The following is a 17,423-nucleotide window of genomic DNA, read 5'->3' as shown; positions in this document are numbered from 1 at the left end:
ACGTATTTTCAATGCTAAACTTTTTTGGGAATTTTATTAAAAAATGTTGATGATTATTGGTTCATTTTTTTTATAAAATTAATAAAAATTGTTCCTGTGCTTATATTCATATTTTAATAATTTTAATTTTTTTTAATTTAGTGTAAAAAATTTTTTAAAATTGATCCATTTTTACGGATTTTACAGCCATTGTATGGTGGTAGATCACTGCACCAACATACACACAAATCCTTGTAAACAAATCACATGTATTCTTATTACAGGAATACCACCCACAATCAAAACGAACCAAAAATCAACTCAACATGTCAATGTTTAACTATTATTGGGAATCTCTTCGTCATAACTAAAATTAACACGAGTGTTAAATTTGTCACAAAAACGATTATTAAATTAAAAGAAAATATTTTTGTATGTGTTGGGCAGTTTTTAATATTTTTCTATTTTTCTCGACTCAACAAGGATCTTAATACAAAAAATTGTGGTGAAATTTGATCCACTTTTAAGGATTTTACAGCGATTCAATGTTAAATTGGGCAAACATTCTTTTATGAAGGCACAATAGTGCATCAAAGTACACACAGCCTTGTAAAGTTTACAATGTAAACAAATTATTATTAGAGGGATACGACATACAAAACAAACCAGAGATGAATAAAACATGTCCATTTTTATCTATTAAAAGGGGAGCCTCTTTGTCATAACAAACGACGACTGATGTAGGAAAAATAACACGAATGTTATTGTTGTCAACGAACAACGAACGTCCCTAAGTGAAGGCATTTCGTTTTTTTCACACTATTAAATTAATAAAAAATATTCCTGCAAGTGTTGGACAATATTTAATAATTTCCATTTTATCTAGACTCAACAAGGAATTTAATGCAAAAACGACGACCGATGTAGGAAAAATAACACGAATGTTATTGTTGTCAACGAACAACGGAAGTCCCTAAGTGAAGGCATTTGGTTTTTTTCCACACTATTAAATTAATAAAAAAATATTCCTGCAAGTGTTGGACAATATTTAATAATTTTCATTTTTTCTAGACTCAACAAGAAACTTAATGCAAAAAATTTGGCGAAAATTGGTCCATTTTTAAGGATTGTAGGGCCATTCAAAGTCAAAATTATTTTATCAAGGCACAACACGGCACCTACATACACACAATGCATGCACAGCCTTGTAAACAAATCACATGTATTCATATTAGAAAAAATACAACATACAAAACAAACCAAACAACAATGAATAAAAAACGATTCCATGTTAAGGGGGAGCCATCTTCGTCATATGTAAACAAACGACGAACGACTAATGTAGGGAGCAAAACACGAGAGTTATGTGGTTACAATAACTAACCTTTGTGAGTACCATTCTCTACTAAACGAATAATTGTCGTTTTTTTTTCTTTTTCGTAAATAATGAGAATTTTGTTGTAAATCATTTTCTCATAAAACAAAATAAAACATGCCACATATCCATATGTTGAGGGACAACATTAGTGCTCCCTATCAGAGACAGAAAAAAATTACAAATATCTCTACGCCTTCTCTATGATGGCTATCGATGTTCATTACAATGTAAACAAATCACTGCCGTCTTATGTTGTGTGCATAACAGTCGTTGTTTAGTAAATACGAATGCGAGCGACTTCCAACAAAACCATCGATGAATTAACGACGTCCCCCCATTAAGACATTAGTGAGGGCCTCCTTCGTTTTATTTAAACAACAACAACTGTAATATAAAGGGAAGTAGAGATTGTTTTGTTGTGTCAATAACAGAGGCTGTTAACATTTCTAGTCTATGAAACAATTGGTTTGTATCAAACTAAATGGCCTATAACTCATTGAGTTCTAGAGATATCGACATGAAAATTTGACACAAGATAAAGTAAGACTTGTAGAAAAAATAGAAATTGCTAAAATAAATAAAAAAATCTTTCCTATTAAGTAAAAATGGGCGAAATGTACAGAGTAAAGGAGAGAATTTGTGGCTGAGTAATAATGTGTCCTTATTTGTTAATCAAAGATTGTTTACAGGAGCAATATGAGAATAAGTATTTAATAAAAATTAAATAAAAATAAAAAATAACAGGATTGGTGCACCAAAATCTACGCTGAATAGATCCATAATTTTAAAAGTAAAAAAAAACATGTTCGTCGTCGCCACAAAAAATGTTTTGGCTGTTTCCAGCGTACAATTTTAGGTGTTTGTGGGGGTAGTTATCAGAAAGTAATAATTAAATCGGCAGAGCCAATCAACGCAGTATAAAAAAAACAAACGTATGTATTTAAGGGGGTTTTCCAAATTTTGGACGTAGGAACCGACAAAACTATGGATAGGATTAAAGCGCAAAAATTTGCAGCAATATCGATATATAGGGCTTTTTTAACATACTAGCTTACGAAAAACATAATATCGCTATAAACAGGAAGGATCCCCGAACAGACCCTTAACAACACAAAAATGTTGAACATTTGTGTGGGGCATTTTACAACTTTCGGGCTGTTTTTTATGGATTTGTATGGATTTGCCCCTGAAAAAACTTTTACTGTCGTAATTGAGGCTGCGAATGCAAGTTGCTTCAACAAAAAATCAAAGTGATTCGAGAGCAGGTCTTAAAGTGAACTTATCTGAAATTTTGTGTGGGAGGTACCCGAAGGAATGGGCAACTATAGTCCATATTCAAACCTGATCTATATCTGGTAGATATATAAGGATGTGCAAAGTGTGGAACAAATCGGTTACTCCCTTCAGGAGTTATCGTGCGCACAAATTTTCCGAACATTTTTGAACTTTTGTGGGGGAGGTACCTGAAGGAGTGGACCTATATGGCTTATCTTCGAACTTAAACTAAGGTTGAACAAAATATTACGATGGTCACATTTTGGACTGAATCGGCAGATCCGTTCAAGAGTTATCTTGCGCTCCAACCACTACTGACTCCGTGAGTAGGGATTTTTTGCACCTTTCAGGCTATTTTCTCAGGAAGTATGGACTTGCCCCTGATGAAACTTGTACCGTCGTATGGGTGGAAGTGAATACAAGTTTCTACAACAAAAATCAAAGCGATTGGAGTGCTGGTCCTAAACTGAACTTTTCCGAAATTTTGTGTGGGAGGTACCCGAAGGCGTGAACCGATTGAGTCCATATTGAAACCTTATCTAAGTTTGGTAGAAATTTCACAATGTGCAAAGTATGGACCAAACCGGTTACTCCCTTTAAGAGTTATCGTGCGCACAAATTTTCCGAACATTTTCGAACTTTTGTGGGGGAGGTACCGGAAGGAGTGGACCGATATAACCCATCTTCGAACTTAAGCTAAGTTTGGACAAAATATTGCCAAAGCCAAACCGTTCATCATCCGTTCGAGAGTTATCGTGCGCACCAGCCAGCCAGCCAGACACACATACAGACAGACAGACGGACATTGCTAAATCGACTCCAAATTGTCTGAAACACATTTCGTCCAAATATACTTGGGGTCTAAAACCATTATTTCGATGAGACACATTTTGCCCGTATGAAAGTGTGTAAACCTTTCATTTATCACAAAAAAAAACATGAGTGGGTTTTTGGAAAATTCGGACAATTATCAAGAGGAATAGGAAAGAAAGAAACCTACAGGGTTGGGGTTTTAAGAACTTTCGGCCATTGCCGAGAGGGCCCATATCTCAGGAAACTGTATTGAAACGTTTTAAGATCATTATCTCAGGAAGTATGAAAAAAGAAGTACCATCGTAGGGACCCGAGGACAACAAACTGCAAAAATTTTTATAACGTTGTGGGAGAAAAATATATATTTTTTTTTTATTTTTGAAATGATGTGGTCTAGGTATCCGAAGGAGTGAACGAATATGGTTAATATTTGAACTTTATCTAGGTCTGGTAGAAATATAACAATGTTACTGCCTTCGAGATACCACAAGAAGTGGTTCGATGTTCCCCACCCTCGAACTTTTTCTAAGTTTGGACAAAATACGACGACATTATATTTTCCCACTGCCAGACAGAAATGCAAAAGTATTCTCCTTTAGCTCGTATTTGGCGCTAAAAAAATATCGAAAAGGAGATTCAAAACCCGATTACAAATGTTATGATATCTACTTAAAGCTCTCTTACCATTAATTCTCAATTATCTGCGGATCTTCTTATAACTTCTCAAACCAATTATCACAAAAAAATTCTTGCTCACAACTTGTTAAACAGTGTGGGGGAGGGGGACTTACTCTCTAATTACAGAGCTGGGAGTTATAACTTGGGAGGCCACTAAAATGCACTGTAATTTTCTCTTTCACGCGTATCCGTTTATCATGCGAAAAAGAAATTTACAACACTTGACCATTCCCTTAAAGTAATTGTTGTATTTGTTTTCGAGCTCCAAACTCTGACCTTATTTTAGACTTATTTATCTCTTACATTTTGTTGCTTAGTTTTTTCTGTTCTCTATATAAGGATGAGTTGAGGCTGAGACTGAGAATGAGTAGTTGAACGGAGGATGATGTATCCCAAATACCCAGGCAAACGCACGCATTTACAGTGTCCACGATTGTTGAGTGTTGGGTTGTGTAAATTCTAAATGGCTGTTTATCGCTTGTGATGGTGGGAAATCATCACGTGTGAAATCGAAGAGGGTGCGATTGTTGGTATCGACAATATTTAAATAATTGAGATCACTTGTAGCCGGTGTTAAGTTTTCCAGAGATACCGTATCACAGTGGTCCGGATTAAATGAACAAATACTGGCCTCAACTGCAGTGGCAACAATACTGCTGCCGGCGCCGGCGCCACCACCACCAACCATGGGTGAGTGGCCACAGAGACTGAGAGAGTGGGGTGAGTGGGGTGTGGCATTTAACATGTCACAGCATTCATCCGAGTTGCAGGGTATGACAACTGTGGGGGCAGAGCCGCCACCACCAGCCGCAACACCGGCAACATTGTGGGGATGATCATCGAGATGGAATGTGTTGTTTTCATCTTTAATGCAAAGCCTGTTGATGTTGTTGCTGCCATTGTGTATTTCAATGTTCATAAACACTTGCTGTTGTTGTTGTTGATGCTGTTGCATGTGATGCAGTTGCGTATTTTGCTGATTTTGGGAATTTGGATCACAGCCGCCACTGCTGCTGGGGGCCAATATGGTATAACTAGTCTGTTGCTGGGCCTCAAGATTGTGAGGACTCTCATTGTCCAGCCTTAATAAATCACAGTTCACAGATGCGTGCGTTGAGTGCTGGGTGGCGGCAGTTGGCAATTCATAATAGGAGGTCATCACGTCTTTCATATCAGAATACTGCTGCATGGAACCATTTTGCTGCTGTTGCAGTTGGTGGTGGTGGTGGGGGTTTTGCTGTTGCTGACTGGCAGGATGTAAATTGGCATCATTGTTGACAATATTCGTATAGGTGCTGTGCAAATCTGAAGAATCACTATCATCTAAATCACATATGGAATCTGGATAATAACCATTACCCGCCAGGGAATTCATTACATCCTCTATTTTGATGGCGGTTTCATCACAATCATCATCGGTCTTAAATTGGAACGTACCAGATATTAGATTTGGCTGTAAGGTGGGTAATCTTTGACGATTTGGTGGTGGTGGTGGTGACTGTTCCCCGGTAACATGTAGCATGCCGGTATCTGTGTCTGGACCATAGTAGTTGGGGTTTGAGGTGTGGGAGAAATCACTTCCCCCTGTGGCATTTAAATAACTAGTACTAATATCCAAATGATGGGAGGAGGTATTGCCAAGACAAGCATCACCACCACCACCACTGCCGCCGGTTGTATTGAAGAAATCATCATCATCTTCATAGTCCATGGTGGTGTTGCTGGCCAAGGATTTACAGCTATTATGGCGTTGCTTTTTATAGGGTGGTGTACCACCATTGGCGGTGTTGTTGTGATAATTTAATTGATTAGTAGTGTTGTTGCTGTTATTACTGTTGGAAGCTGAACGTTTGCCTTTGCGACCAGGCTTGGCCGTAGAGGTATTGCTTTGTTGACTCTTTTGAGAACCAGTTGAGGAGGAGGATGAATTCAATTCTGAACTTTCATTGTGGGCCGAATTACCATCTTGGCCCTGTTTGCTGGAAGATGAATTGGCCCGGGCCAATTTCTTTTGTGGCCTGTATTTGTAGTTGGGATACTCAATCATGTGAAGTTTGCGCAATTTTTCAGCCTCCATAATGTAGGGCTGTTTCTCTTCTTTGCCCAATAGTTGCCAGCGGCGACCCAGCTCCTTGGAAATTTCAGCATTATGCATATCCGGGGTCTTTTCACAGATTTTGCGTCGTTCCATTTGGCTCCATACCATAAATGCATTCATGGGCCGCTTAATGTGACCGGGAGAATGTTTTTTAGTCTGCAATGAAAGTGAGAAAAAGAAGGGGAGGCATAAGAAAAACGTCAATAAACAGAAATCAGATTTTAAACAGGTCGATTATTTAGCAAATAAACAAAAAATAAAAAACAAAAATCAATTTTCAAACATTCAATAAAATCATGTTCTTCCTCACTCACCCCACCCAACCCCACAAATTAACACTGGCCCACATTCCCGTGTGTGTGCGTTAGATTATTTTTTCTAGCACAAATTTTATTTGTGTCGAGGTCATTGTACTCAAGTTCAAGAACAAATATTTTTTTTTTGCTTTCCTAAATTTCTTTTGACGTGTTCTTTAAGTATATTTAGAATGTTATCTCATTTTGTTGTTATTGCTGTTTGTGTTAGGCTTTTATCGCCTCCAAAAAAGTTTTTTTTGCTACACTCTGCAATTTCCATGAACTTGTTGTGCGAAATAGGTATAGATTTTGAAATCATGTGTGAGCATTGCATTGCACAGGCAGGGCACACAGGTATTTAAAATAGCACCTGAAAACGAACCCCTCAAGTGCGGTAGGTGTTTTGTATACATGTGTATGTGTGTTTGTATATTTGTGTGCAGCCTACAATGTATTATAATTAATGATGAAAAATAATAATAACAAATTGCAACAAAAACCCCAAGAAAGCTTATGATAAGATTACTAATGAAAGTTAAAAAAATAACGGGTTCATTGACCTGACAATGAACACTTCATTGTCAAATGATGATAATGTTTTGGAGGGGGAGGAGAGGGGTAAACTGAAATATGAAACGTAATATGGCGAAATTTTAGAAATTTTAACTATGAATCTTGGTGGTTTAATATAAAAATATAGACCTGAAAATGGTTAAGATATCAACCCAAAAAATCAAGGTATACTTTTAGGCTTCAAGTTACAATTACATGAAGTGAATGAGAATTACAAAGGGGTTGCATGTAATTGATGTAAATTTTTCAAATTAAAATAAATGATCTGTTCCAGAACCCGCAGGAGTCTATTATTATGCAAATTTTTAAACTGTTGTTCCTTTATAAATTTAACAGAATTTTTTAAAATAATAGATTCTTGCAGGTTCTGGAACAGAGCCATAGACTTTTAGTTTGTAATAGAATAGAAAGTCTTAACATGGATTTATGACTAATATTTTATGTCACAATAGAGTAATAATTTGTAAAAATTACGATAGAATAAGACAACACTGGAAAGCTATCGATAGTCAGACTTTCGTTCCTCTGAAGTGAAATGTTGGGTAATCGCTTATGAAGGCGGAAAATTATCAGGAGTGAAATAAAGGAGGGTGCGATTGTTGTTATCGACGATATTTCCATAACGGAGTTCAATTGCAGCCGGTGTTAAGTTTTACAGTGACACCGTATCGCAGTGGTTCGGCTAAAATGAAGAAATACTGACCACCTGCAGTATGAATAATGTTACCATCTTGCAGTGAATGACATGAATGACGATTGTGGCAGCTGAGATCGTCGTTGATGTTGTTGAATTTCTTTATTTTTTGTCAAATTGTCTCAATAATCGTTTTCTGTGTCCCACGACTTTTCTCTTTGCCGACAGAGATATACCCTCAGCCAATGTGAAGTGAAACATTCATCTAGGGGCAGATCGAATGTATTTAGGGTTTCTTCAGAATTCGGTGACCCTTTTTCAACATTTGAACTTGCCGACAAAAATGTGGATTAGGAATTAACTGCACATAGACACCAATGTTGAACTGTTTTGGGGGAGGTACCCTTAGGGAGGACCGATATGGGCAATTTTAGAAGTTAAACTAAATTTTGACAAAATATTAGGAGAACCAAAGTTTGGACCAAATTGGTTGACCAATTCAAGCGATATCGTCCTAGCATTTTAGTGACATTTTATTGGGGGAGAAGTACCGGAAGTTGTGCTCCGGTATTGCCCCATGAAACTAAAATGTGACGAAAGACCAAATGTTGGACCAACTCGGTTGAACCGTTCGAGAGTTATCGTGGCATAGGGTTTTTAACACCTTTCGCCCCTAATATAACTTTTTCCGTCGTAATGGAGATATCGAATGCAAATCTCTTCAAAAAAAAAAAAATCAAAGCGATTCGAGAGCAGGTCTTAAAGTGAACTTATCCGAAATGGGAGGTACCTGAAGGAGTAGACAAATATAGTCCATATTTGAACTTGATCTATGTCTGGTAGATATAATAGGATGTGCAGAGTACGGATTACATCGGTCACTCCATTCAGGAGTTATCGTGCGTACAATTTTCCGAACATTTTTGAACTTTTGTGGGGGAGGTACCTACAGGAGTGGGCCGATATAGCCCATCTTCGAATTTAAACTATGTTCTGATAAAATATTACGAAGGCCAAATTTTGGACCCAATCAACAGATCCGTTCGAGAGTTATCTTGCGCTCCAACCACTACACAAGGTGTCATAGGGGCTTTTTGCACCTTTCCGACCATTTTCTCAGGAAGTATGAACTTGCCCCTGATGAAACTTGTACCATCATATGGCGGACAGTGAATACAAGCTGCTGCAACAAAAATCGAAGCGATTCGAGAGGAGGTCCTAATCTGAACTTATCCGAAATTTTGTGTGGGAGGTACCCGAAGGTGTGGAGCGATTGAGTCCATATTGGAAGCTCACCTAAGTCTGGTAGAAATTTCACGATGTGAAAATTATGGATCAAATCAGTTACTTCCTTCAAGAGTTATCGTGCGCACAAATTTTCCGAACATTTTCGAACTTTTGCGGGGGAGGTACCGGAAGTAGTGGACCGATATAGCCCATCTGCGAACTTAAACTAAGTTTGGGCAAAATATTACGAAAGCCAAATTTTGGACCGAATCGGTTGATCCATTCGAGAGTTATCGTGCGCACCAGCCAGACAGACTGACGGACATGGCTAAATCAACTCCAAATTGTCTGAAACGGATTTCGTCCAAACATACTTGGAGTCCAGGGACGTACGCAGGATTTCATTTCGGGGGGGGCCCAACTTGACCAAAAATCATGAAAATTAAAAATGTTGTGTATCGTTACGTAAAGCTATTTTAAAGGGGTTTTAATTAATTTTATGTATATTCAATATTGCCACAAAGTATATACATTCAAAAGAGAGAGATCGCAATATTTTAGATACAAGATTGAAATTTGGAACTGATTATAATATATCAGTCCTTGGATGAACCATATCAGACCACGTTCGGCATAGTCTCCTTACAAAAGTTTTTAACCAAATTCTCCAACAGAACTGAAGCAATAACTAAAAAATCTTTCAAATTAATATTACCCATATAGATGTACGTTTTGGTGTATCCCAGAATTTTCAACCACATTACGTCTTATTTGGCATTTTGGGTTCTAAATCCCGCAGCGAATAGCTTTCGAAACATTTTCTATATTCGAGGCTATTAGCATAAAGTTTTAAAAATATCGTTTTAAAAAATATCGTCAGTAATATGGATTTTGGAAATCATTTTGTTGGGAGAACATCCATGCAAAAAGTGGTGAAAATAAATCCACGTTCGAACGCAGGGATTGCATTCGCGAATATGTCGAATAGATATATACATTGTTTGGAGCATATAAACAGTTCGATCCGAACATAACGCCGTTTCTTCTTTATCACACACTAACTTCAGTGCCATTAAAAAAGTTTTGTGTTATTGTAAGAAAAAAATATTCCTTAAGTGCATATAAACACCAAAACTTTACTATTTTACAAGAAGTGATAGAGTCCGTGAAAGCCAATAAAAATTACATTAAAAAAAGAAAAAAAAATATCAGGATCCGGACGATGCAATCTATGACTCATAGACTCCGAATCCAACTCGCAGTACTGTTTGAGACTGCGCTAACACATGGTCGAAAAATATCTCTAAAAAAAAGCTCAGCAACATTTTAGCTAAATCCTGAAAAAAATAGTTTAAGACGAAAAAAATCCATCTGATACATCAATGGTTGTTGTTGCCCCTTATTTCTATCTTAATTGTACGACTAGATGTTAATGGACTCGATGACCTTACAAACTTTCCAACGACCAATCACTTCTGTCGGCACAGCGGATACAAACTTATGAAAATTCATAATTTGTGTTTTCTGGAAAACAAGTAAAAAGTAACAGTCGGGTTTGCCTACAGTGATATATCCTCAGCCTGTATGAGTTGAGACTTTTATATATATACAGATCGAATACGGGCTACATAGCCAATTTTTTTCTATAAATTGTATAGCCAAGAAGATTCAGAATTTGATATGTACGTAATTTAAGGATGTTTCGGTCAAATCGGATAATTGAAATTTTGTGTTGAAGGTATCTGAAGGAGTGAATCGATGTAATCCATATTCGAACCTACTCTAGGTCTCGAAAAAATCGGATTGGACTTTGCTCAAGATTTTAGGGAAACATTTTGAAATCTGGTGTCCAAAGGAAGTTTGGACAAAATATTGCGAGATTCAAAATTTGGACCAAATCTGTTGATCTATCCGAGAGTTATAATGGGCACGACTCCAAATTGTTTGACGCGTGTTTCGTCAAAACATATGATTAGTCTAAGAACATTATTTCGATAAGGTACATTTTTATCGTTAGCCTAATGACTGAGGGTTCAATATCACGGTGCTCTTGAACCAACGTTAAATGAATGGAGCTTACAACTGGGAAGTTTTTGTGGATTCTGAAACAGCAATGTTCATAGATTAGAAAAATCCAAAAAAAAGATGGAATTTTAAATAAGTTCACATTTTTAGGTTTATTTTAGGTTTTCGCAATTTTGCTTAGAAACCACAAGTCCTATCGAAATGAGGCTAAAGAAAATGTTGTAACTTTGAAAATTTGTTTCATTTGTTCCTAGGTTTTACCATTTTTGAGATATAGAAGTTCAGGTCACATTTTTATTTTTTTTTTTTTTTTTTGTTAAGTTTTCACGATTTGCTTCAAAACAGTAAATCTTGTCGAAATGGGACTTCAGAAAATCGTATAGCGGTGAAAATTCTTTACAAGATTGGGATTCGTAATTTTTTTACTCGGTTGTACCATTTTTGAGATATATAAGTATAAGATAGGAAATTGTAGTCCTGACATTGTTTTATAAGGAGACGATACAGTCAGTGAATTGTCCAAATTTGAACTTCTATATCTCAGAATTGGTAAAAACTACGAAAATATCATTTATAAACAATATTGTAGAGAATTTTCACTGCTACAAAATTTTCTTTGGTTCCATTTTGATAGGGCTTGTGGTTTCCCAGCAAAACCTAAAAACCCTAAAAATTATTTTTTTTTATTTTCTCATCTAAGCTTCTTTCATTTAAAGTTGGTTCAAGAGCACTGTAATATACAATACAAATAACAGCAGATTTTAATACAATACCATATAACGAAAGTTTGAGCATTAATTTCGTTTACGGTTGTTTTCATCTACAAATTTGTTACTGATAGGAAAAAATTCAGATGGGCACGTTATTTGTAGCATATATTATCACTTCATAATGCACAACAATACATTTTTCTCCATTATTTTATCTCACTGTTTAGCAACAAGTTTTACATTCATTACAGAATTCCAAAACACTGGCATGGCATAAAGAAGGAATTCAGTTTTACTGAAAGTTTCTCTAAAAAGAGTATTCAAACAAAAAAAAATTGAATATTTCTTAGAGAACTTGATGACAAAGTACATTTTCAGTACAGAACCTTCAGAACAATATCAGTTTTCATTTGAAATTTTAAAAACAAAAATTATTTTAGAGAAAAAATCGTAATAATTTGTTAAAGTAGCTCAAAAAATTGTAGTCGACCAAACCATTTCGGGGGGGGCCCGGGCCCCCAGTGCCCCCCCCCTGCGTACGTCCCTGTTGGAGTCTAAAACCATTATTTCGATGAGGCACATTTTGCCCGTATGAAAGTGTATATACACTCGTTAGCATAAATGCTGAGGATATAAACATCAAAGCGATTCGAGAGTAGGTCTTAGAGTAAACTTATCCCAAATTTTGTGTGGGAGGTACCAGAAGGAATAGACAAATATAGTCCATATTTGAACTTGATCTATGTCTGGTAGATATAATAGGATGTGCAGAGTATGGATAACATCGGTCACTCCGTTCAAGAGTTATCGTGCGCACAAATTTTCCGAACATTTTCGAACTTTTGTGGGGGAGGTACCGGAAGGAGTGAACCAATATAACCCATCTTCGAACTTAAACTATGTCTGGACAAAATATTACGAAGGCCACATTTTGGTCCGAATTGGCAGATCCGTTCGAGATTTATCTTGCGCTCCAATTACACACGGTGTCATAGGGTTTTTTTTGCACCTTTCAGGCTATTTACTCAGGAAGTATGGACTTGCCCTTGATAAAAGTTGTACCGTCGTATGGCGAACAGTGTATACAAGTTATTACAACAAAAATCACAGCGATTCGAGAGCAGGTCCTAAACTGAACTTTTCCGAAATTTTGTGTGGGAGGTACCCGAAGGAGTGGGCCGATTGAGTCCATATTGGAACCTCACCTAAGTCTGGTAGAAATTTCACGAGGTGCAAAGTATGGACCAAATGTCGTTCGTTGGTAATGGAATCAGTTGAGAACGACTGGACCGATTTAGATAATTTTTTTGGGAAATGTTCGCCATAACCCGACTTAGGATTTTATTTAAAGTAAATTTAACCACGCCCACTTCTTTTAATTTTCAAATTTAATCTTTTCTACAAAAACTACTGAACTGATTTTCCTGAAATTGTCAGGGAATGTACAGGGATGGCCGCTTACATATAGCCCCCAAAGAACGCTACCACACGATTTCCGTTATTTTGAAGGTTGTGGCCTCAATATTCCTCCGAAATTGCAGAAATTTGGTATATAGTCCTCATTAGAGGTGTACAACTTTCCATATGAAATTTGTCGGTACCTCCCGATCGGGTTTTTTACAGTTTACATCGGAAAGTAACCAAAGTAGGCCGGGTAAGTTCCGCCCATTTGCATTTGAGTTAAGATATCATGGAATCCCTGCATTTTAGGTATATAGTGTCTTTAGCAACTTTACAGAGAAGGATGTGGGCAATATTTTTGTTAAGAATTTTAACCCTCATGCGGTTCATCAAAGGGGTCTTTTTGGTCCTTTTTTCAAAAATCTTCGAAAAACTCCTTTAAAATGTGATCATATCAAATCCAAATATTCTACAAAATTATTCCTCATAAAAAATTACTATAGGGGTCAGAATACACCAAATCTCTAAATCTTATCTAATCGCCAGAAATCTCTAAAAATGAAAAAACACATTTTAGGTTTAAAGTTGGACTTCATATGAGTTTCTTTAAAATTGTACCACAGCACATACTTTTAGAGAGATGACGTCAAAGACAAAAATATTCTTTGTCAAATTTCACAATTTCAATAAGTCACAATTTCAAATTAAATGACTATTTACATTATATATCATAAAAATTGAAGTAACAAATTTGCTGAAAAAAATGAAAATATTTCCCAATTTTTTTGATGACATTTTTTTCCTTCTTTTTTCGAGTTGATACATGAAAGTAATATGAAACTTGATTCAAGGTGAAAAGTGTCTTTGGCAACTTTATAGAGGAGGATGTGTTCAATATTTTTTCTTTAAATTTTAACCCTCATGCGGTTCATCAAAGGGGTCTTTTTGGTCCTTTTTTCAAAAATCTTCGAAAAACTCCTTTAAAATGTGATCATATCAAATTCAAATATTCTACAAAATTGTTTGTCATAAAATTTTACTATAGGTCTCAGAGTACACCAAATCTGTAAATCTTATCTAATCGCCAGAAATCTCTAAAAATGAAAAACTCATTTTACGGTTAAAGTTGGACTTCATCTGAGTTTATTCAAAATTGTCCCACAAAACATAAGTTTAGAGAGAAGACGTCAAGGACAAAAATATTCTTTGTCAAAATTCACTATGGGTCACCAAAGAAATGAAATGCCTATTTATATATCATAATAATAGAAGTAACAATTTTGCTGAAAAAACATGAAAATATTTCCCAATTTTTTTGATGACTTTTTTTCTTCTTTTTTCGAGTTGATACATGAAAGTAATATGAAACTTGCTTCTAGGTGAAAAGTGTCAAAAGATGAAAAATTCTACACAAAATTTCACTATGAGTTTCGGAATAAACCATATATCTAGGTATAATATTTCCTTAAGAAAATTAGATTACAAATGTATATATTTTGGGATGAAATTATGTGTTTTAATTTTGGACTGTTAATTTTACATAATTCAAAATTGTTTCTTCAAAATTGTACCACAAAACATACTTTTAGAGAGATGACGTCAAGGACAAAAATATTCTTCATCAAATTTCACTATGGGTCACCTTAGAAATGAAATGTCTATTTATATTATATATCATAAAAATAAATGTATCAATTTAGCTGCAACAACATGAAAATATTTCCCATGTTTTTTTGATGAAAGTTTTTTTCTTTCTTTTTTCGAGTTGATACATGAAAGTAATAAGAAACTTGCTTCTAGGTAAAAAGTGTCAGAGGATGAAAAATTCTACACAAAATTTCACTATGAGTTTCAGAATAAACCATATATTTAGGTATAATATTTCCTTAAGAAAATTTAATTACAAATGTATATATTTTGGGATGAAATTATGTGTTTTAATTTTGGACTGTTCATTTTACACAATCCCATAGTGGATCAAAATCTAGCAAAATTCTTTACTTTTTGGGAATATTGTTAAAGAAAGAAATATTCTTCGTCAAATTTCACAATGAGTCACCAAAGAAATGAAATGTCTATTTATATTATATATCATAAAAATAGAAGTAACAATTTTGCTGAAAAATGAAAATACTTCCCAATTTTTTTTATGACAATTTTTTCCTTTTTCGAGTTGGTACATGAATGTAATATGAAACTTGCTTCTAGATGAAAAGTGTCAAAATATGAAAAACTCTACACAAAATTTCACTATGAGTTTCAGAGTAAACCATATGTCTAGGTATACTATTTCTTTGAGAAAATTAGATTACAAATGTATATATTTTGGGATGAAATTATGTGTTTTAATTTTGGACTGTTAATTTTACATAATTCTATACTGAGTTTATTCAAAATTGTCCCACAAAACATACTTTTAGAGAGAAGACGTCAAAGACAAAAATATTCTTCGTCAAATTTCACTATGGGTCGCCAAAGAAATGAAATGTCTATTTATATTATATATCAGAAAAATAGAAGAACCAATTTTGCTGAAAAAACATGAAAATATTTCCCAATTTTTTTTTTATGAAAAATTTTTTTCCTTCTTTTTCCGAGTTGATACATGAAAGTAATATGAAACTTGCTTTTAGGTGAAAAGTGTCAAAAGATGAAAAATTCTACACAAAATTTCACTATAAGTTTCAGAATAAACCATATATCTAGGTGTACTATTTCCATAAAAAATTAGATTACAAATGTATATATTTTGGGATGAAATTATGTGTTTTAATTTTGGACCGGTAATTTTACATAATTCCATAGCGGATCAAAATCTAGCAAAATCCTTTACTTTTTTCGAATACTGTTAAAGAAAGAAATGTTTCAAATGCAATTTCATTATGAGTCTCTGGTAGTATAAAATAAAAATAACTTAAGGAACATCTGTGCGTATGATTGTTGTCACAATGTATTCGCTACCCTTAAAATGACTTGATAACTTTGCAAAAAAATGAAAATATGTTTATTTTGTCTGCGATGAGATTAGAATTTTGAATTTGAAATTCTTACGAATGATTTTGTTGAAATAATTATAAGGTACATCACTGTGAATAATACTTGTCACTACCTATACATAACATTTTACATTGTCCTTATTTTAAAGTAAACAAAAAATCGATAAACAAAATAATCTTATAGCCCATTAGGACGTAGTCAAGACAAAAATATTCTTCGTCAAATTTCACTATGGGTCATCAAAGAAATGAAATGCCTATTTACATTATATATCATAAAAATTGATAGATACTTATTTTGCTGAAAAAAACATGAAAATATTTCCCAATTTTTTTTGATGAAAATTTTTTCCTTCTTTTTTCGAGTTGATACATGAAAGTAATATACAACTTGCTTCTAGGTGAAAAGTGTCAAAAGATGAAAAATTCTACACAAAATTTCACTATGAGTTTCAGAATAAACCATATATCTAGGTGTACTATTTCTTTGAGAAAATTACATGATTACAAATGTATATATTTTGGGATGAAATTATGTGTTTTAATTTTGGACCGGTAATTTTACATAATTCCATAGTGGATCAAAATCTTACGAAATCCTTTACTTTTTGTTAAAGAAAGAAATGTTCCAAATAAAGAACATCTAACCTAAAGAACATCTGTGCGTATGATTGTTGTCACAATGTATTCGCTACCCTTAAAATGACTTGATAACTTAGCAAAAAAATGAAAATATGTTTATTTTGTCTGCGATTTTATAAGATTAGAAATTTGAATTTAAAATTCTTAATATTCTCCATCATCCCATACGAATGATTTTGTTGAAATAATTATAAGGTACATCACCGTGAATAATACTTGTCACTACCTATGCGTAACATTTAAGATTGTCCTTATTTTAAAGTGAAGAAAAAAAAATCGATGAACAAAATGATCTTATGGCCCATTAGGACATAGTCTTAATAATATTTATTAATTTATTAATTAATTAATTTATTTATATATTTATTTATTTATATATTTATTTATTTAATTTTTTTATTTATTTAATTATTTATTTATTTATTTATTTATTTATTTATTTAATGGGAACAGTTTGGCCCAATATCGAGACTTTGTTGTCATTAGATGTTTTTTTTTCGCGCCCAATTACACCTCAAAATACAGAAGTTGCTCTACTTTTGAATTTCCCTTCCCTTTTTTTCTTTTACAAAAATATAACCTCCATAATAATAATAAAAAATTGCATTTTAAAAATGATAACATTTGTTTTTATTGCTTTTTCTTTAACATTCAGCAATTTAGGGGCTGCGGCCTGCCTGCATCTCATTAAACTGATT

General features: G+C 34.3%; 1 protein-coding gene across 1 annotated transcript in view; it reads right to left on the bottom strand.

Moving 5' to 3' along the window:
- Positions 1 to 435: 435 nt before the first annotated feature.
- Positions 436 to 17,423, bottom strand: part of Sox14 (Sox box protein 14) — an 84,246-nt gene continuing 67,258 nt past the window's right edge. Inside the window, exon 2 of the mRNA XM_073990766.1 lies at positions 436 to 6,377. Within this exon, the coding sequence (XP_073846867.1) occupies positions 4,542 to 6,377 (1,836 nt within the window). The 3' untranslated portion in view covers positions 436 to 4,541. The remainder of the gene's footprint in view (positions 6,378 to 17,423) is intronic.

This window comes from Musca autumnalis, unplaced genomic scaffold (assembly GCF_047663935.1).
Source record: "Musca autumnalis isolate F117 unplaced genomic scaffold, ASM4766393v1 scaffold_5, whole genome shotgun sequence".
In the NCBI taxonomy this organism is placed as follows: domain Eukaryota; kingdom Metazoa; phylum Arthropoda; class Insecta; order Diptera; family Muscidae; genus Musca; species Musca autumnalis.
This window is presented reverse-complemented; position numbering and strand designations above follow the sequence as displayed.